This window comes from Gavialis gangeticus, unplaced genomic scaffold (assembly GCF_001723915.1).
Source record: "Gavialis gangeticus isolate Ggan-Ray unplaced genomic scaffold, GavGan_comp1, whole genome shotgun sequence".
In the NCBI taxonomy this organism is placed as follows: Eukaryota; Metazoa; Chordata; order Crocodylia; family Gavialidae; genus Gavialis; species Gavialis gangeticus.
This window is the reverse complement of record NW_017729013.1, coordinates 1,866,181-1,888,865: the sequence shown is the minus strand read 5'-3', so window position 1 is coordinate 1,888,865 and position 22,685 is coordinate 1,866,181. Positions and strand designations below refer to the sequence as shown.

The 22,685-nt window shown below is 41.9% G+C and overlaps 1 protein-coding gene across 11 annotated transcripts in view; it reads left to right on the top strand.

Moving 5' to 3' along the window:
• The window catches only part of AUTS2 (autism susceptibility candidate 2), a 1,406,131-nt gene that overhangs the window by 1,355,167 nt on the left and 28,279 nt on the right, over positions 1-22,685 (top strand). For 6 of the 11 annotated variants that reach the window (XM_019511380.1, XM_019511386.1, XM_019511379.1 and 3 more), the window contains 4 exons: positions 14,969-15,446; positions 17,137-17,390; positions 18,329-18,570; positions 19,043-19,087. In XM_019511380.1, the coding sequence (XP_019366925.1) occupies positions 14,969-15,446; positions 17,137-17,390; positions 18,329-18,570; positions 19,043-19,087 (1,019 nt within the window). The remainder of the gene's footprint in view (positions 1-14,968; positions 15,447-17,136; positions 17,391-18,328; positions 18,571-19,042; positions 19,088-22,685) is intronic. The other 5 variants (XM_019511385.1, XM_019511378.1, XM_019511377.1 and 2 more) reach the window with 4 other exon arrangements.

Below are 22,685 nucleotides of genomic sequence, written 5' to 3'. Positions count from 1 at the left end.
TTTCAGACCCTTCTCTGCAGTGTTGGCAACTCAGAAACTGTAGTATTAAACTAGTGAGTGATAACACCGTAAATTGACACTCATCAGTAGAGAGACTCTGTGCAAGTTAAATGCAATTTCCTGTAAAAGGTAAGCAGCTGGTAAAATGGTGAAAATTAAAATGCTTTTGCAATTTAATAATCTAATAGGTGGCATTAGCAAGAGAGAGAGCGTGGTTTTTAAAATATGTTTTTATATTAACACCGTGTCTTAAACTGCTCAAAACCTATCACCAAAAGACCTGGGGTAGAAAATTCTTGGCTCATAGAACAAATTCATAAAGGAAACAGTGTTATGTGGCTAGTGAGTTATGGGTATGACACCTCTCCAGGGGAATAAATGTGTTACTCTTCTGTATAAACATATCACACAGCTCTTTTTGTCCTTCGTATATTAAACTGAGCTGTCATGCTAAATTCAATCAGTGTTCATAAGGTGATACTCTTCAAGCTGCTTTTGAAAGCCCATTTTATTCAGGCTCATTCAAGTAATCCTGTCACATCCAAACTGGATGAGCCAATGTCATGAGCATTTTATGGAACGTCGTAGCTGTGTGGCTGGAGCAAATCAATGGGCAAAGAAGAGGAGAATAAAACCAATCTATTTTTCATCTCCGCCCTTATGACAGTTGCTTGTATGCTAAGGTTAGCTGGAACCTATTGAAAATTGGAGATAAAATCCAGTCTTATCGTGGGTTTTGGGGGTGTTTTTTTTTTTATATACAGAGATTGTAGTTGTTTATTTTTAGACATTAGTTTAGTTTTGTTTGTTTTTTTAATCTCTCATCACATATATCCTCTGACTAGTAGTTTTGATTGGTAGATAATAATATGGTGGATAATATATCTATAATGAGAGGCACACCTACCCCAAGCCAAACAAATCGCAGCAATACCTGTGCTGAATTAAAAAGACTGACAGCTTCATCTTATGAGCAGTGACTATGATATGAGAGGAGGAGAAGGCTTTGTAACTCTTGGGCAGGCTTGGGATTCCCTGGGTCTGGGTGCCATCTTAGATATATTACAGACTTGTTAACATTTTCTAAAGCATCCTCTGACCACAGGCTCTTAATGTTTTTGAGCATCCAGTTTTAAGATTCCTTGGGGCCTGGAGTTCAGACATGCTGGGCAGCTCCCCCACTGACTTCATCATATGTTGTTGGCACTTGATGCTTTGGAAAATGAATCCCAAATGCTGCTTTTTGTGCTTTACCTGTCTGCTCAGTAAAAGGGTGATAACATTCCTTTACCTATCAGAGACGTTATAAAGAAAAATAGACTTTTGCCATTCAATTAATCTAATTCATGCGGAGGAAAAATCAGAGATTAGAACAATGGAAGCCAAGAGTAAATGGCTCAAAAATGGAGTGAGCACGCATTATGCCCAGAAAGCATCTGTGCCGCCAAGCGCTACTGCTGCTTCATGACAAAAATGAGGTGTACTCAAAGTATTAAAAAAAGAAAAGGAAAGAAAAAAGAGTGCTGCAGTAAACTGACAGTTTAAAAGCAGTAAGTACCTAGGCCCAGATGTTATACAGCCACCCCAGTCTGAAGGCGATTAGGATGCAGTGGCAGAGCTGCTAACTAAAATGTTCCCTCTGTCATTAGAAGAAGACATTGTTTCAGATGCTTGGAAGGTAGCAAATGTCATACCTATGGCATCTGGCAGACGTTACTCTTAGGATGCATTTAACCAGTTACATCTTAAGGAGTAACTGGGCCACATGTTAATGCAATGAATAGTGCCATGAAATGGAGAACAAGCCACAAAGTTATATGTGTAATAACTCTGTGGCTGGCTTCCATCATGCCTTAAATTGAACGTGTGGCCACTTCCAGCCTCCGGTCCATTCCCAAGACTGGAAGTACCAGGGAGCCAATCTGTACTGCTTCCTCTGTGTTTTGTTTTTTTTTTAAATATATTTTTAATGACCTGGGAAATGAGGGGCTGGGACACAGATAGTGGAGTAGCAGAATTTACAGGCTGCAAAGAGTTATTTATGGTGTCAAGACTAGAGAGGGCCTTGGAGTATTAGGGAACCTAAACAAGCTAAGTGAATAGGCAACAAGAAGGCAATGACGTTCACTGTAGATAAATTCCAGCTAATATGTATTGGAGAACAGAAATTTGAACTTAATCATAGACTTTGCAGAGTTCTAAATAGGACAAAGGTCTCTTGTTAACTGTTTGCTTGTAGAACAGGTTTTTTTGTAGAACATATTTGCTTGATGTGTAGCTGCATTAAAAAAAGCAAGCTAAATGTGAGACTGCTTTAAGGAAAGGGATGGTGGGCAATATAGAGAATATTGTAATCTCTCTTCATATGAATCAGTGATGGCCTCAGTTGGAAAAGTATGTGCAGGACAGCTCCCTCCATCTTTGAAAAGAATGCAAAAAAACTGCGAGAGGTTCAGGGAGGAATGCCGGGTGATCAGGGGCAGGGAGACACTTTTATATATATAAAAAAAAATTGTGGTAATTTATCTTAAGAAAAAGACAGGAGGGAGCATGATTTTCCATATAAAAATCATGAATGATGTATTGAAGTTTGAGGAGGAGAGACTATTCTTGGCTCATAACAGAAGAATGAGTGAATGTTAGAAGTTGGGTCCTTGAAAACTAATGAAAGGAAGGCATTTTTCACTAAGTATGTGGTATGGCTTTGAGGAAACATTTTTGTACTCAGATGGCATCACACTTATCTCTCTAATATCTCAGCACCTTTTACCATGTGCAGTATTATCATGTGTACTTAGATGTATGGGGGGAAAAAAAGCCACAAGCCATATGCTCATCATGATGTGATGAATGAGAGGTAGTTAGCTGTGCTAGTCAGGCAGAAGGCATAGTAGAGTTGAGCCTTGTAGACTAACTGAATCAGAGATGCATGAGCACCTCTATCCTGCCTTACTGCCGTGAAAAGCCATTGACACAAGAATTTAAGATTAAAAAAATCATTGATGATGATAATTGTGAAAGGCATATTAAACCCTGTCCTTAAGTCAATATATATCTGCTAGCAACTGGGAAGATGCACAACATGGTGGGTAGATTATCCCACATCTGTCCACTATAGAGTTCTCACTCCCCCTTTTAAAATACTTGCTGTTGGCTATTATTAGAGACAAGATGCATGGGTTTTGGCTGTGACCCAGTATATCAGTTCAGTATTTTTGTGTTCCAAATTATGTTTTACAATGAGCATGCCTACAAGGGCCCCATATCTTTTTAATTTAGATGCGACAGAAACAGAAAAAGGAGGCCCTTTATGCTCAAGTCCTTTATTAACATTGAGAATCCCTTAATTAATTTGCCTGCCTTCACTTCCTATGTGGGAAGTTTGCCAGCCCATCTGAGAAAAGTCCATTTTAATAAACACCCCAGTGCTGTTAGCTGACTATTGAATACTTATGAGTTGCATAGTTAATGGCCTAATTTATAGTTTCTTAACTGGATAGGTTAGAAGCCAAGAGATGTTTCTCTGTTGGAAATTAACTTTCTGCTGCATGTGTTTGTTTCTATAGGAGTTGGAGCAGGACTGAGTTATAATGGTATGGGATTTCTCTCAGGGAATATTAGGAGCTTATGATTGCATGTATCTATTTCCCATTTAAGTAAATGGAGAGTATCTTTGTGAAAAAGGCAAGTTAGATATTCCATACATCACCTCCACTCTGAAAAACTACAGCCAAGTATAAAGGTGCTTTGGGAAAAAAATACAAATCTAACACCAAGGGCTTTGACTATTATACCCCTGACATACAGGATAAAAGAGGCACATTTATGATGTATGTTCTGTTTAACAGCTGAATGGAATAAGTTGTTTCATGTGAAATATTGGAGGACTCTGCATTCTCAAATCAAGGCCAGAAGCAGCTCAATGACAGAAGGATTGTCAACATCTTGTGCAATTCCACTAAGCACTTCTTTCCATTGATCTTCACCGTTATTGTTGACAATTAAATCCATTCCATCGCAGAAGAGAAACATGTTTAACAGGAGGTAGCCAAATCTTTTCTGCCGAATGCCATTCTTCACTGTTTTATAATTAAGAACAAATTGTGTCACAAGCATTGTGATTCAGTTGTGCTAAGTACCTACTTACTATGGAATAATTGGTGTTAGCAGATGACAGAGCTGCAAGTAACCACACTTTCTAAAGCATGTTTTTAATTTACATGATATTACTGTCCTTCGAAATTAGGATAAAAGCTGGCTGCATACTAAAAGGAATCTCTCATTTTTAGCAAATTATATTTTATCCAGTGCAATAGGCAGTTAGTTCTGAGGCATTTTGCTTTGTGGATTGACTGGGATATACCTAGCAGTCTCCTCTGTCCTGTCCAGAAATAGTTTCTGTCATCTGCTTTATTTATCCACATGCTGAATTGACAAAAGTCTAGCCAGTTATAAACAGATCTTCACTCTAATTAACTGTTAGTCACTGTAAAACAATTAATGAACTATAACCCATAGTTGGGGGGGAAAAAAAAATCCCAGGGCAGTCAGACCTTCATTCAGTGCAAGTTGTAGCTCTATGGGCTTCAAAGGAACCACTGAGAGTAGATTGCAGGGGAGGGGCCACCCAGCTGCTTTAAAGCTGAAGGAAAGTTGAGTAATAGAAAATAGCTGAATGAGTTCTAGCTTCATAAGAAATGCATTTCTTCCTTAGGTAGTAGATTTAACAGAAAATTCCAGTTAATTGTGCGTAAAACAGGCACCCTGCTGAGAAAAGCGTAATTAAACAGCAAAGTTAAAAGAAAATACATGGTATTTTAAAACCGAAGTATGCTATGAACATATGTGTAAAGTTGCCTCAATACACTTCACATATGGTCTCCAAAATATCAGCAACACAGACACTTTGAAGGTTTTCTGTTACTTCAACCCAGTTTACTATGTGGGGCTTGAGGTTTGATCAAAAAATTATTCAAATGAATAGAGAGTTGTTGGTTGTAGCTGTGTGGGTCTAAGGACAGAGGCAAACAACGTTCTTTTGGTAGATGTGATATCTTTTATTAGAGCAACTGAAGAGTTGGAAAAATTGTTCTTTGCAAACTTTTGGGCGCAAATGCCCGTTTTCAGGCATAGGGAGAGTCTGTTGGTGTTTGTGTGCTTTCCTGGGTAGAACAGAAGCCAAATTGCAGGATCTGTGAAAATGCAAAAGTGTGGCAGTAAGGTTCAAAGGGAATGGGAGACAATAGGTGTGAAAAGGGTGGGGGGAGCAAGGTGATAAAATGTAGCTGGTAAAATGCAGACAGGTTATCTGGGGTTATCAGATGTCAGGCAGGTCATAATGTGTCATAAATCCAGTGTATATTTAGTCCATGATCTTTTGTATCCAGTATATTTATGAATGGAAGTTCTAGGCTTGTCTGTGAAAGGTGTTTTGTAAATTCCCTTTGAGGATTAGAACTGAGAGACTGGAGAGAAAGCGGTTGTCTTGTGAGAAGTGTGCACCCACAGATAAAAGGGTATTTTTGTCTTTGATAGATTTTTGGTATGCATTCATTCTGGTACACGGTTGTTTCTCCTACTTCTTACAACTTCAGACATGAAGAAGAAAGAAGCCAAAGTCAACAGTGACATATATTTTTTAAGCCTATGCAAGATGTACAACATCATTCCCAGAGGAATGAACATCTACAGTCCTCTGACTACTACACACAACTCCAAATATGTTTCACAACTATGCAGGAAAATTTCATACAAACTTAGAAATCATCTCCTTCACATAACCTACTCCAAAAGAGATGGAAATCAACACACACTACAACAACTTAAAAGAGATAAATCTGGATATCTTCCAAAATATTATGTAATGCATACAAAAAGACTACCAAACATGTTTTTATGACCTCCATCCAACCTAAAAAGAAGAACTGGAACCGGTTGCTACAGGAACAACTTTCCCAGCCACGAAAGAACCATCAGAGAAAGAACACCAGTACTGAACAACATTCTAACCTCATGCCTGATGAAACTTAAGGAACCAGTCAACCCTCAAATATTATCAGTCTCTCCATGCACACACTTACCAAAGCAGAAAAATCTGTCCCCTCTAAAGGCCTTCATTTTTGTCTGGAAAAATACCCTAATAAGATACTATAATGTGGAGAACTGGAAGAATTTTTTCGATGCCTCATTCTCAAGGAATTTCCATAACCAAAATGAATCCACTTTCAACAACACTTCATCCTGTGACAACATCAAAGGAAAGGATTAATGCCAAAAAATCCAAAAAACATCAAACTGGACACCTCATAGTGGACAGACTTCAAAACTTGACGGCTATATTGACTGCTTCAGGGAAAAACGAACAATGAAATAATCAGCAACAAACACCACCGTAACACCCTCTCCATCTCAGAGAGAACGGCGGTAGAATCTCTAAGATCCAGCCACCAGATAGTAATGAAACCAGCAGATAAAGGAGGAGCTATAGTTATCCTTAACTGTGAAGACTACATAAAAGAAGCCAACAGACAACTCTATGACACCACCTACTATGAAAAAATAGAGGAAGATACGACTCCCCTTTTCACTTTACAACTCAAAATCACTATCACATCATTTCCATCTGAACTACAAGGAAAAACTACAAAACTTGATTCCCCCCCTCTGTCCAATCTAGGGACTTTTTACATGCTCCCTAAAATCCACAAACACAGAAACCCAGCTTATATACCAACATCCAACACCAGGATGGCGTCCAAGCCTGCTTTACATACCTACAAGAGCAAGATTACAACTCAGACTTACAGACCCAAAGATATTACTGAACTTATACACTTCATCCTCACACGCAACAACTTCAGGTTCAATAACCAACACTTCTGTCAGACCATGGGCACAGCTGTTGGCACCAAAATGTCCCCACAATATGCCTGCCTCTTTATGGCCCATGTGGAAGAAGAATTCCTCCAGAACTGCACCAGCAAACCCATGCCATACCTAAAATATATAGATGACCTCTTTAGAATATGGACCAAAAACCTGCAATATCTGATTGATTTTTTCCATCACAAATTCAGTAACCATCATCCCTCTGTCAGACTACCTTCTGAATACTCCAGCACCAACATTTCCTTTTTAGATACCATGATCAATATCCAGAATGGCAAAATACAAACCACCTTATAGAAGAAACCTGCAGACAAACATATCTATTCTACATAGAACCAGCAATCACCCTAACCCCCACAAGAAAGCTGTAATATTATAGCCAAACCCTCTGATACCACTGAATTTGCGTTGAGGAGAATACCCACGATGGTCATCTTGCAAATCTCAGAAGGGCTTTCATCCCAACAGGCACACTCGTCCAGAGAGAGATCATACTTTTGAAAGAGCCACCAAGTGAAGAATTGCTGCAGGACAAAAAGAAAATCCCCACGAATCGCACACTGTTAGTTATGACATAGCATCCTTCTCTGGAATCTATATGGAAAATCCTCAAACAATTGCAGCCCATACTAGAAGAAGACCCAATTCTTAAATAGATCTTTTCAGACTCACCCATCCTAGCAAAAATGTAAAACCTGCCAGTACATCTTCACCACTCCCGTAGCCACTGCTTTCAGCACCACGGCTGCCCGCCCCACTCTCAGCCCTGGCCCAGCCCTCCCGCCAGAAAAGAGCCCTCGCCCCGAACACAAATCCAGGAGGGGCATTTGCCCCCCCCCCTCCATGCTTCTCCTGAGGGTGCGCACAGTGGTGGGGAGCCGCGCCCCCCAGATGAGCCGTCCAAAGCTCCACCCCACCCCAGAGTGTTATTCACTGTCCTGGCTGGCTAGCTCCTGCCCCTGCCCCCCTCCTTGACTCCTTCCCTGTCCCACGCCTCTTCCCCACCATTAGACTTGCTTGCAGGGTGCTGGCTGCCCAGCTGTGCTCCTGGCCATGTGCGTGGCAGCACCTTTAATCTTTCAGATTTCCCAGCCCAGTCCTGCTGCTGACTGGTGGAGGGGCTTCACTTGCAGTTCTTTCCCCACTGCCAGGGAAACGAAAGTCATGGTTTTAAATTTGGTGCCATTTCTGTCTCCATGCTGCTGATTGGCTGAGAGGCCCCGGCAGCCCTGCTGCTTGCTGCCAACCAGTGTAGAGACAAACTGCAGCTTTCACTTTCCTACTGATGAGCAAGCCACAATCAGGGCCCCTGAGCCTGGGCTCGGTTGGCCCATGAGTTAATCCACCTCTGCCATCACCAGTCCTGGATCTTGCACCTGCACCTCCAGAAATGAAATATATCTCATCCAATGCACCAAATGTCCTGAGGGAAAATATGTAGGAGAAATGAAACAACAACTGCATACCAGAGCGAAGGCACACCGAAAATCTATCAAATACCCAATTACCTGTAGGTCAGTGGTCTCCAACTTTTTTAAGTAGGAGATCACCTTTGGCATTTAAAAGCAACCCAAGATCTACTGTGTGCTGCCACCAGCCCTCCCCTCCCCCCGCCCAGCAGGTAAGTCTGTGGGGTGGGAAAGGGGGGGGGCAGATCGAGGCACAGGGAAAAAACGTTTATTGGGGGGCCACCTCCCCAGCAGGTAAGTCCCACCTGGCTGGGGCCCCACTCAACTTACCCCTGCTCCTGCCTCTGTGGCACTGTCTCTCACCGCGGGGGCCTAGATCTAGCTCCTGCCCCTTCCCTCCCCCAGGGACTGACCTGCTGGACTGGGGCACACGTGTGCATGCACACAGGCACTCAGCCCCCCTCCCCAGCTTCTAATGGACTCTAAAGGGTTCCGAGATCTACCAGTGGATTGGGATTGGTGGATCGATGCATGCCTCTCACAAGATAGCCACTGTCTTCCTTACAAAACACCTTTTGTAGACAAACCTATGAAGATCCCTTCATAAATCTACTAGATACAAACAATAATGGACTAAATATAGACATTGGCTTTATGGTACATTATAACCTGCCTGCCATCTGATAACCCCAGATCTGTCTGCATTTTACCAGCTACATTTTATCACCTTCTCCCCCTTCCCTTCTCCCCCCAGCTACCTTTTTACACCTGTTGTCTCCCATTCCCTTTGAACCTTATTGCCACGCATTTGCATTTTCAGTGACCTGCATTTTGCAAAACATATGTTGTATGTGAGGGGGTACCACACTATCTACACCCTGCTTTTTAAGATCCTACATGCACCCGTGGACAGAACATTATGGATCCTGGTTTAGGAGACAGTAGTTACTCTCAAGCTAGTCTAAGAGAAAGTTTGAGTAGTCAAAGACCTGCTCTAAGTTGCTGCCTGAGAAATGGTGGATCTCTTCTTCATCACAGATACCTTAATTGTTTTCAGTGTTCATTATATGTTGTCATAGGCTATATATCAATGCAGCAAAGTTTCTGTTGATGAGGTACTATCTTAGTGGGCCATTTCTGGCCAGATTCTAACTCCATTGCACCACTGAATGAGACAAAGGATTCAGATTACAGAAGGGAATCTTGGCCAGACAGACAAAGGGGTTTAAGGTGGAAATGCTTGGGTTTTAATGATCAGTATCTGTTTCTGTGCATTGTTTATATCCCTGTATGTTATATATCTCAATAATGTGAGACACGTACATTTTTTGTATTTACACAATTTGCAGACAAGGACCTGGGGGTTACAGTGAACTCTAAGCTGTATACGAGTCAGCAGTGTGCCCCTGTTGCCAAGAAGGCTAATGGCATTCTGGGCTGCATTGGTAGGAGCATTGCCAGCAGATCACAGGAAGTTTTATTCCATTTCATTGTGCAGTGGTGAGGCCACATCTGCAGTACTGTCTAGTTTTGGGCCCCCCCACTATAGAAAGGATGTGGACAAATTGGAGAGAGTCCAGTAGGGAGAAATGAAAGTGGTTCAGGGATTGGAGCATGTTACTTATGAGGAAAGGCTTAGGGAACTGGGTTTGTTTAGTATGCAGAAGAGAACACTGAGGGAGGATTTAATAGCTACCTTCAACTACCTGAAGCGGGGTTTGAAAGAGGATGGAGCTGAACAGTTGGTGGCAGATGACAGAACACAGAGCAATGGTCTCAAACTGCAACAAGAGAGGTTTAGGTTGGATAGTAGAAAAAACTTTCTCACTAGGAGGGTGGTGAAGCACTGGAACAGGTTACCCAGAGAGGTGGTAGAAGCTCCATCCTGGGAGGTTTTTAAAACCCAGCTTGGCAAAGCCCTGGCTGGGATGATCTAGTTGGGGATGGTCCTGCTTTGGGCAGGGGGGTGGACTAGATGACCTCCTGAGGTCCTTTCCAACCCTTATTTTCTATTATTCTATGATTCTATGTTATACTTAACAGATATACGAACACAAGTTCGTGTGTCTGAGTATGTGCCTGCTCATGTCCTTATATTGTATGTAATATATGTAACTCATGCATATAGAGTATCTGCTTTACATGCACATAGGTGAGCGCGGTTTACGTATCTTGACATCATAGGATGCCTATTGTTCTGGTCTTACTGTTCTGACTGAATAGTAATCTTGGAGACCTAGCAAACTGAGAACTTCCTTTAGATTAATAGGAGGACCAAGTCCCACATCTTGAGAGCCCATAATATGTTCTGCATTAACTGAAAAGTAGAAAAAAAAATACAGATTTAAGACGCATTTAAGGGCAAAGAGAGGAGAAGAAGCATAAAATGCAAGTTGCATATTAATAATTCTGGATGCCTGCAAACTTAGCAAATGCTTCTCCTCAGTACTCAAGGAATCATTATTACATGTTGTTATCCATTTCTCGGTAAAATTTGATAGCTGATCGGTAGAACCTCACCATAATGGTGAAAGAAAATTACAGGCGATGCGTGCGGGGGGTGGGGGGCACAGGCACGTGCCCCCCACCCCAGATTTCTGTGTTGATGGTGGGGCATGGGGCTGCAGCCCAGCTGAAGCCAGCACCTGGCAGCAGCGAGGGCAGTGGTGGTGGTGCAGAGTTTTGCCCCCCTCACTGTCAACACTTTCACATCATCTATGAAGGGAAATCCTGTATCAGTGCTTACCGAGGTAGTAAACCGACTATTTATCCAAAACTAGGTATTGAGGCTTCCCCAAAACAAAGATAGGATGCACATTTTGTTCTTTGATGTTGGATGAAAAAAATACTCCCGTATTGCTTGAAGGGGCACAGAAATGTTTCTAGTGGATCATCTACATCATAATGAAATAAGGGTCTCTCTCTGTCTAGTTTCCCGTGGTTAGTGAATAAAGCTTTGAGAAGTAATGGTATGTGTAAGAAGTGCTAGAAGGGCAAGGGATAGACGTGAACATATGACCTTGGAATGCTACTGAGAAATATTTAAAATCCCCGAGAAGAAATGTATAATGGATAGCACTCATCAGTGATATGGGATTACAAGTCCCTAAATAGGATATTGTGAACTGAAATATTTTCTTTGGACTATATACATTAATTATTGGTCATGCAGACATACATTTATTGGGAGTACTTGTGTAAGAGAGACTCCTGGGCCTTTGATACCGTGTTGTGGTATAGTGTAGATAGACTGGCATGAGAGAAAGAGAGCGTTCAATATTTGACATCCCCTAAATAAAATAAATTTGGAGCGGTGTTATCCCACTAAACACAACATTTTCTAAGCTGTTAACTAATGGAAATCATCCTTACGGGACTGCATAATGAAGATATAAGCAGCAGCAGGAAAAATACACAGGGGACACTTAAATTCATAGTTTTTTCCCCCCCCCCAGGGGAGGAGAAGGTATTGTATAAGGAATTGCGCTTCACCCTTGCAGCAGAGGGCTGTGCTGAATAAATGTTATGCACACAAGAGACACTAAAAATACCACATAAAAAGACTTAATGAAGGGCTCTGAGTGCAAAGCTTTCCCTCTGAAATGAAGGCATCACCTCTGCTATGTTCTCAGACTACCTACTATGTTCATCTTGTAGGAAATGTCTAATGACAAGGCCAAGCCCTCAAAGCCATAATTATCATGCCATCTCACTAAAAAGCAAAATATCATAACTCTTTGCCCTTTGGGGATTAGGAACATGTATCCACATGTTCCTGAGCAATCTGTTGTTCATTTTGTTCTCTTTCCACACCTGGGCCCTGTCTTGACATATACACTGATCTCATTCCATCCAACTTTTAATAATGTTTGATCAAACAAAACTGATCCAAAGAATTAATGCAAAGTGAGTTTCTGTTATTTATAACCTGCAATCTAATTGCAATGTGCTACACCTTGGGCACACATCAGAGTAATTACTTTTATTCCCGAGGAGATGTACTACTGTCCCAGCATTACCCCATACTTTTCTGGCCTTGATTCCTTGGGCAGCCTCTGCGGTTACTATAAAATAGAAACTACCCCATTGGTCACCTGCAGGAAGGGCAGAGCACCAACAGCTACTATATATTGGTACCCACCAGTTCAGGCCAGAACTGCTCCTCAGAAGTTGCTTTCTGCATTTCTAGTCCAGCTTCCAAAACCTTCTGAACAATTCCTAATTTACCTGACTAGACAGCTTGCCATTTTTGCCGAGTTGGCAAATTCCTCTGGCTTAGTGAGGCAAAGATGCTTCCCTAGGGCATATTCTTCTTTACCACTGTAAAATTCAAGCCAGATGACACAAGTATAACATGATATGTTTTGACCACTCCAGCATGCCTGTATCTTCACAGATAGATCTGCATAAGGAGCAACTGTACTTAAACTTTGCTGCACTGAAGAGCATTAAAAAGGGAGAGGCAAGTGGGGGTGGGGGGAGCAATGGGCTTTATGGGTTGAATGTGGTGTTGGAGAGAGTGGCTCTTGTTACCGGTTGAAGAGGTACACCAAGGAATGCTGTAGGCCTAGTAGCTATGCCATGGGCTTCCCCTTACTCTCTCCCCACACAAGTTATACTTCAGCTGTTGAACCCCAAAATGTCAGCGCATGAGCAATATCATCATGATTTGTGAATGCGCAGAGCTGAAACAGGATCCAAAAATCAGGAGATGATCTTTAACATTATGGGATAATTTTTCATTAGTAAGTGTTGGGATTGTTTTACTTGTCTTCTAGTTTCTGGCCCTCGAGGTTGCATTTCTTTTAGGTTTTCAACACCCCCCCCACCCCCAAACCAAGAATATGAAGCTCTTATTTTACTGTTTGACTGGAAGCTGGAATTCCTTTGCAGCCTGGCTCCTCCAGCTGCTGGGGTTTTAAAAACTAATGCTGAGACTTGGCATAAAATTTTGAAACTTAGGAATGCTGTTGCCGCATGCTCTGTATATAGATGGATAGGAGTGTGTTGTTAGTTGTTTTTATTTACCGTATTTACTGAAATTATAAAAGGAGGTTTTTTTCCCTCGGTTAGCGGGCGGGGGAGGCAGGGGGAACCCTCATCTGATATTCGCGTACGTTACTTGAGATTTGAAATATAGGTGTGCTTAATTTGCCTTTTGCTATTCAATATTTCATCATTTTTAGTAGCATTTTATTTCTAAAGATTGGCAAAAAGTGAGAAAAAAGTATTTTCTTGTTGAGAATTATTCACAACCCCAAGCTGAAAGAACCCATATATTTTTTCCTAGGTATCTTTTCCCTGGCATTGCTGATGGCCTTAAGCCTGTGAGGCCCAATGTTTCACAATTGCTGAGTACTCAGCGACTGCAAGAAGATTTGCAGGTTCTCAGCACATCAGCAGATCAGCCCCCGAGGTGTACAAATGTAGTCATTTTCCTTTCAAATCTCCCTCCAGTGATACACCCTCCTACCTTTTGTAACTCTTGTATTAAATGTACCTTTCTGGGTAAGTACAGATAGTCAAAAAGCCAGAGGCTGAATCAATTCAGTCTGTGCAGGTTAGTCTAAGCTGTGTAGATTGAACCGCCAAGCAGATGAACAGACATTCACTTTAGAGTCCAGAGATGCAGCCACATGTCTGCAGTGGCTCAGGCCAGATGCTTGGACTTGGGGAGGGAGGGACAGAGTATGCTTGCTCCCTACTTGACTGGAGCAGACAGCTTGAGCCAAGGCTAGACTGCCCACCCTGCTAGGAGGGGTTTGCTGGGAAGGTGCAAAGCATCCTGGGATGCTGGCGGACTGAGAGTTAACTTGAATCTGGAGGGGATCTGGGACAAATGCAATAAACCAATTTAACCTAAATCAGTTAAGTCTGATACTACATTCATTCAGGTTTAGCTTAAGCTGGTTTTGGCCATTTTGAAAGTGGTTTATGTGCACTGAACTTGTGTTGCATTACAGATTTGAACTGATCACTTATAATGGTTTATGTGTAGTTTCTGTCCCTAGCCTTTAAGCAATGGGTAGTACACTAGTTTTCAAAAGGAAGATTATTGTTTAGTATCGATGAGCATTAATGTAAAACTTACGTAAAACAACATGAACAGAAACCTAAATGCACCAACTAGAAGTTGAATTCAGAGGATTCAAAAAGTATTGCTGTTTTTAAGTCAATCAGTGATTCCCCCCTCCTTAGATGACCAGCAGTGTGTCTGAATCTGCGTGGCAAAACTTATTTTGAACTCTCAAGGGTGACAACAGTGAAAGTAGTTTGATCTGCTAAGTTGAACTGTACTTCTCTCCTGTGTAAAGATAAGTACGCGTTGAAGTGTTTTGCAGAATTGGGTGCAGTTTTCCTTTTTTTTTTTTTGGCTGTGTCTTTTGTGCAATAATGGACAAATTAGAAACATTTACAAATGTAAAATGTGACTGTAAAAACCACAAATGTTAGGAAACAGTCGGGGGCAGTGTGATGACTGGAAAGAATTGAACTTATTTTGTTGAAGCTGATCAGATTTCAAGTTAATATAGTCTTCTTTTTTTTTTTAAGTCTATTGTAGGAAAAGAAGCAACACTAAAGCTGCTAAGAGATCCATGATGAACATTGGTTTTCTTTGTTTTCCCTATATGGTTGTACACTTGGCAATTGTGCCTCTCTTGTTTTTGCAGATAAAGAGTTAGGAGTCAGTGCACTAACTGAAAATGACGACCCAGATGCAAGGGGGGCAGCTGTCCCGAAAATATCAGGACTAGAAAGGAGCCAAGAGAAGAGCCAGGACAGCAGTAAAGACCCATTACTTGAGCCTGTGGTGCCTAAAGACCCTTGTCCTCAGGTCACGCAGCCTTTGGTCCAGCCTCAGTTGGAGCCACAGCCTGAGGCACCTTGCCCGAGCCCTGTACTGGTCCAGCGTACAGAGGCTCCTCTCCAGCCCCCCCAGTCGCAAGCCTCCCAGCTGCCACAGACTCCAGAAGAAGCCCAGTGTCAGCCTGCACCTCAGCCTCAAGTTCAGCGCCCCCCAAGGCCGCAGTCCCCTGTGCAGACGGTCCATCAGACCGTCCCACCCGTACAGCCTCACCCATCCTCGCAGAGTCTCTCTCAGCCATTGTCGGCGTACAACAGCAGCAGTTTAAGCCTCAACAGCTTAAGGTAGGGAGACAAATGTGCTTTCATGCTGAGGTTGCGTGATGAAATTCAGCATACCGGTGAGGTATGTCCCAATCCCTGGCCGAACGTGCGCAGAGGAGGAGTTGCTTTTAAGGGCTTGTCTTCCTGGAAACTCGAAAGGAACTTGAAATGGATGAGCTCTAGGTGGGAAATTGAAGGGGCTGGACTGGATGATCTGCCGAGGTCCCTTCCAGCCCTAATGTTTATGAAATCACACCAAGGGCCCGTATAGGCATTGCTTTTAGATCAACCTGATAATCTTGCGAGGTCCCTTCTGGCCCTGGTGCCTGTGAATCTATGAGCCTAGCCAGGGTTAGGTCAATCTAAGTACTCATTTGTGTGGGTGTTTGGAGAGTTTAATTCAGCTAAAAACGGCAGGCCCAATCGCACCTCAGGAAATGTATTAATTTAGATCGAGAAGGAGTTAACCCCACCAGGTAGGAAGGGGGTTAAATGCCTGTGCATGTTCACAGCACAGCCCTGGGGCTAGGAAAGCCCAGCTACTCACCATTAACCCCAGGACTGTGCTACTCCTCTCTTCTCCCCCCTGCAGTCAACCCCCACACCCTTCCCCCTGGGTGATCTGCCAGGATCTTCCCCACATCTCTCCAGTCCCTCCTCCCACCCCTAGTTACTTACCGGGGGCTACCCATGCTGTACTGGCAGTGGTGAACGGTTGCACATGCTGCTCCCGGTCTAGATTTAGGTGGCTTAAAGTAAGAGAAATGAAGTGATGTGACCAAGGTCACCCAGCAAAGCTATATGGGAGCAGGGACTTAAGCGCTCTCCTCTTCTAGGTTGATGTCCTGACTCAGGACAGTCCTTTCTCTACCCAGCTGGGATTTCCTTATGGAAATGGAACCCTCAAATAACCCATTTTAAGCCATTTTGACGGATGCTTTGTGCTTCAAGTAGAGGCTGGAGTCTGAGCCACCACTATACGCGATCCTGATTTACTTTTAGCCAAAGTGGGGCTAGGTTTCTTTAGGTTCCAATGCGGCAGAGCCATGAAATCCCGTTCTTGAAATGATGTGAAGTAGAACTAAGCACCAGCAATTTGACGACTTTTAAAAAATAAGTTAATTAATGGGGAGTTATGTCTGAAAAACTGCAAAGAAATATTTTACTTCTGCCTCAATCGTTGTTGTGGGAGGAGGAAAGGAGGCAATTACACAGTAAGCACGTAGCCATTAATAATTTTCTGTAGTCTGTCTCGTATCTACTGCAGTCTCTTTCATTTTTATTTAGTGGCGATAAAAAATGAACACTTGTTTTGTTAGTGTAAAGATCACTGGTTTGAGCTTGCTTTGCCTGAAACTACCAGTTGGAAGCGATCTGATGGAGAGAACCTGTTAATTAAGTAATAAACACAGAGTTGATTATTCCTTTGTGGATCGTTCACATTTTGTTAGAGGGCTGATAACACTTAACTTCAAAGTCCCAGCCTCTTGTAGAAGAACCTACCTTGCCTTCGCTGCGTGGAGAGTAGATTGGAAGTAAAGTTCATAGAAACAGCAGGGGAGAAGGTTTCAGGAAGGAATGACAAAATCCTACCTACAGTTTGGTTAACATTAGCTAAACATGTATTCTGGGAACGGAGTGAAGCTTTTTTTCCTTTGATATGTTGCTATATCACTTTTCTCCCCCTTTTATTTTTCCTTTTTATTAACAGCAGCAGCAGAAGCAGTACTCCAGCCAAGACTCAGGCCCCTCCTCCCCACATATCCCACCATCCCTCCGCTTCACCATTCCCCCTCTCTTTACCAAGCCACAGCCCATTGCACACCTTCACGCCCACCCTCCAACCTCCTGCACACCCGCATCACCCCAATATGTTTGCCCCTCCTACGGCTTTGCCTCCTCCACCTCCATTGACTTCAGGGACACTGCAGGTTCCAGGACATCCAGCTGGTAGTACTTACTCAGGTAAGCCTTGGATGCGTATCAGTACAATATGCATGACATAAAAACTCATCTCTCAGTTCTAAGTCGCATTTACTTTATTTCGGCCAAGAGGACAAAGGGATACTTGCTTGACGGAGGATCTGTCGTCACTGACAGATTTGGGCTTCGTCGGAGAACAGAAACTGGATCCAGGTCTTTCCAGAGAGATTCTTTCCACTCTTGGAAAGTATTTCTCGGAGGCTTCATGTTCTGTGTTTCTGTTTTCTCCCGTGGTAAATATGTGCTGGACTTTGCAGGTGGTGGCACATGTTACTTGAATCATCTGGAGATACGTCTTCATTGCACTAGTTATCCATACCTGAGTTGCTTCTCTGAAGTTAGCCTAGTTGGAGTGAGAAGCCATTCTGCAGTGGCTGCTGAAAGCACTTGTATGTCATGCTAAGATTCACGAGGACAAATTCCACAGTTTTAAGCTCTTGCATGGACTTCTTCCCACAGTTGGCTGTGGCATTGAAGGACTGGTAATGCGCAAATGATGCTTGTTTGCATGAATGCTGCAGAAAGGTGGTCTTAAGTGTCTGCTGAGTTGTGTTCACTCAGGTGAACCTATACCTGTGGATGAGCCAGCCAATATCCTATAGAAATACTGCAACAACCGAGTTCAGGTTTGTGTTGAGAAGACTCCATTTAAGGAGCGCCCGTGAGTTACATAACTCAAACTAACTGTGCAGTGAAGATAAACTGTGGGACAAAAGGGAAAGTGGGTGGTTTTCTTCTCTTTTGGTGTCTTTTGAGACAACCGAAGGAAAGTCCTGTGACTTGTTCAGCATTAGCTGGAAGAAGATAGCTTGCCCTTAAAAAGGTGGATACCCAAATACATTTCTGCTAGCCAAAATGAGCAACGGCAAGTTGGGGTTACAGCCAAAGCTCCTGAACCTGTGGTTTATTTTTTGTTTCAGAGCAAGATCTTCTTCGTCAGGAACTAAACACACGATTTTTGGCTTCCCAAAGTGCCGATCGTGGGGCCTCCCTGGGCCCACCACCATACCTGAGGACTGAGTTCCACCAGCACCAGCACCAGCACCAGCACACACATCAACACACACACCAGCACACCTTTACGCCTTTCCCCCACGCCATCCCGCCCACAGCCATCATGCCAACGCCAGCACCACCCATGGTGCGTACCCCAGGCAGAAATGTGAGGATAAGTAGAGCACAACTCTATTCTTTGTTTAAAAAAAAAAAAGTCAATAAAAAAGTGTCAGCTTTAATGGAGGCAGAATGCTGTTGCTCAGGTACCCTTTGCCAGCAGTGGAATGACTTTCTTCCTTATGACTGCCATGCATGTGCTGGTAACGAACAATGAGTACCAAATGGCAGCATTTAAACTGATGAACTCAGCCTGCTGACTATCTACTGTAGTGTGTGAGATGTCTGTGCAACTTGGAATAGTGCTTTTTGGGTGCTTATTCCTTTCCTTTTTCCTACAGGCCTTTTTTTTTTTTTATTTGAAAGAATGAAAAATCCAATGCAATGCAAAAGTCTTGTGTATTTGTTTAGCTTGGTTTGTTGGTGAATAGTAGAAAAGCTATCTTGAGTGTTACAAACAGAAGTGAAGAGATGAGCAGCAAAATACCAAGTAACTAGTTTATGCTTTGATCCCTTTGCAGTTTGACAAATACCCTACAAAAGTTGACCCCTTCTACCGTCACAGTGTGAGTTTTATTATTGTGTTTACAAACTGATTTAATTGCCTTTCTGTAGTGAGCTGGGACTGCTGCTCTGTAAATTGCAGAATGTTGAATCTATCCTTAATCATCACTCCAGGATTTACTATTCTTGTTCTTGGTTGCTTTGGCTTTTAAAAGCTTGCAGTTGTGGTGCTTGTTTCTGATAGAGATGCAGTATCATCTTTTAAAATCAAAAGACCTTTTGCTCATAAACCATGTGAAGAGAGGCTTGATGTGAAAAAGATGAGACAAAAGACCTGACTGTGTTACGTGAAGCAGGATACACCAGTAATTTCATCACTGTTTCGGTTGTGCCATAAACTATTAGAGTGATATTTTTCCTAGGAAACTTGAAATGAAATGACAAACTATCATACAAACCCTTCAGGGGTAGGTAATTTAATAGTTTTACTAATATATTATATTTCACTATATAAAAACTGAAACCTTGTCTACTTCGGATTTCAAAGTCATGCTCTGGGCTTGGTACATTTTGAAAGCTCTATTTCGTGACAGTAATGTGAATCTAGCAATATGGCTAAGACATACGTGATAAAGCATTGTAATTTGATAACTGGAATATTAATAATCAAGAATATCATTGAAACCAATGGATGCAACTTATTTGCAAAGCTGTAGCTTTTAAAATTTGCAGAACTAATTTATATGTGGCTGAAAAATATGGTTGTTTTTCCCTGTTTCCAGAAACTTCAACTTATTGGTAAAAGACACAAAGACTTTGGATCTGGCAAGAATTTTAACTCGCATAATGATATTTTGAGTAGAGAATGAGTACTGCATCAGCATTCAGAAATTTGCAAAGCACTGGCTATATGTGTTGGTTTTGTTTAGAAGTGGAACTGGGCAAAAAATGTTGAAATGATAGTCTGAGTATTTTTATATACCATTTAAGTCTAAATCCGTGTACTTAACTTCCAGCATGAGAATCACCCCACTGATTTGAATAAGCCTTATTAGAGATACTTTAAGTCCACATATAAATATTTGCTGGGTCAGGGTGTTTGTTAGTTATGTTAGGGTTCAGTTTTACTCACACGAGAAAAGTTGCTTATGCTTAAGTATTTGCGAGATTGCAACCTTATTAGCTGAACTTGACATCAGTTTCTAAAATGGATTATTGCCATTATGACATGTTGATTCAAGCAGGAAACATTTAATTGGAGAAACAGATTAATGTGCAATAAATGCATTTTGAAAATCAAAGGAGCTCTGTGAATTCACGCTTAGGGAAAATTTGGCCCATCATGTTCAGTGATGTCTCAATAAGTGGAATGGGGTAGTGATATAAATGAAAAACAGTCCTAGCCCTTTGTGTTTGATACTCAGTAATATAGTAATATCCAAAATATTCTGCTGCCTGGAGGTCATCAAATGTTCTGATGCTAGATTCATATCCTGGATTGAACTAAGGCTACAGTAGTTGGAACAGACTGGCAAACGTTTCTGTAGCTGTACTAGTTCCTTTAGCTATGTTGGCAAAGTCATTTTTATATTGGCAGAACCACATACACACTAGGGTCTCTGTGAGTGTGAAAATGTCGTAAAAATATTGCATCCCTAATGAACATTGCTGTACTGACACTTCTCATTTAGACCTGATCTAAGAGCTAGACTTACCTTGAGAAAATCCAGCAATATCCTTAAAGTTAGAAGCAGAATCACAAATAAATACTGCAGGAGAAGAAACCTGTAAGGCTACTTTTAGAGTCAAAACCTGTCTATTTTAGAATGGAAAATATAAGTAGTAGTAAGGCACACAAGAAACAGAAATAATCGTCATTGTTTCCCCGTCCCTTCCTCCCCACCCCTTTTTTTGATTATTTTGGTTATCGTTTTTCTTCCTATTTAAGAGTTGCCTGCATGTAAGGCAAGGAATTATCTCAACAAAGTAGTTGATACCAAGTTAGGATCAGTTAAAACGTTCAGTAGGCTTTGCATGAGCTCGCTGGTCTGCACTTCAGGAGAGCTGTCACCCATGCATTTTCTAATGAGGAAAGCCGAAGAGGGGAAAAGGTGTTCAGGCAGAGGACATTGAGGGCAAAAGTAAACACTGAAGATGAAAAATGTCTTACAGTAGCTGGCAGAGTTTGATTTGATATAAAGATAATGGAGAGAGATCTTCTGTGTTTTATAATAATTCTGACCTTCAGGAAAGGTCACATTTAATTAACTTACCAATTGTTATAAAACTGCAAGGAAACCATTCCTTATTATTAGTCATTTCCAATAAAATATTAAGTATTATGTCTCTTTCCACCTTTTGGAATTAGCATATTACACGGAGAATTAAATGCAGTAGGCACTAGGGTATTTAAAACACATTTTAGACATTAACAGTTATTGTAAATGAGGACAGTTGCCTAGTAATGACTCCTCAAATGCCTTCAGTTTAATATCGGCTAATCTGAAAATGTTTTCTGCGTCATTGAAAAGAGCAGGTCTAAATAAAATAGAATTAAAAGCACCAGCAGGAACGTGCTATGAAAGAAGCAGACTTCATGCCATTTCATTTAGCCAATAAACCTTTGGGTACAGCTAAATTATTGAAATTATTTATCAGCTCACAGTCACTAAAATATGATTAACTGACCTTGTGAGAGAATAACGAATGGGAAACGGACTAAGAAAAACATATACGTGGGATAAACACATTCAGCAACAGCTTGACGGACTTGATTTACACGGAAACGTGGCTTACTCGGTGCTTGACCATTCTGCATGTACTGTCTTTGGCTTTACCCAGTTCTGCTTCTATTCAATTAGCCATTAACTCATGAAACACAACCTTTATTTGGATCTTAAAAGTAGCGGACAGAGAGGTTTTATCTGGGATTTGGCTCTACTAGTAGGTGGATTTTTAACAGCCACACGGGACATGTGCCAGCTAGGCTGGGTTTAAAGCAGCACCAAACCAGGTCAGATTTTTTTGGTGTGTGGGACCTCAGTGGGATTATCAGCAATTCCTGGGTTACAGCCTGGTCTTGCTCTGTACTGGAACAATACACCCCGAGACCCATCTTGTGAACTCCTGAGTCCTGTTGGTAAGCAGTTCCCTGAACAGTCACGCCAACGTCTATGGAACGGCTTGGGCAAGTAACTCCTTCCTGTTGTGATTAGGGGACTGACGATCTGACCACAGAGACAAGTTGTGATTTGCACACTGTGGTTTGCGTGCTTGTTCCCCAGTTTGCTGGTATGCACTACTGCAGGAAAGCTTTCCGTGCCTGAGCTTCTTTACAACAAGAAGACCCTTCGCGGCCAGCGAGGTCTAGTGTAAGTGTATGTTCTCTCAGGGCTTGTGCTTTGATGCTTTAGGACTCTATTTTTTATAGAAACTGGTACCCTAAATTTAGACTTTTCTTCTTTCCTGCCACAGCTACTTGCTTAAATGATGTTTTTTGGCAAATCAGATTCTATCTGAACATTAAATGTTCCAGGATGTCCTCTAAAACAAGCTAATGAAGTAAGAATTGTGTATTTTCCCATTTCCTACAGATACTATTAAAAATCTAAAGTACTAATTGAGTTTTAATGGCATAAAACTCGTAAGCATTTCCCCCCC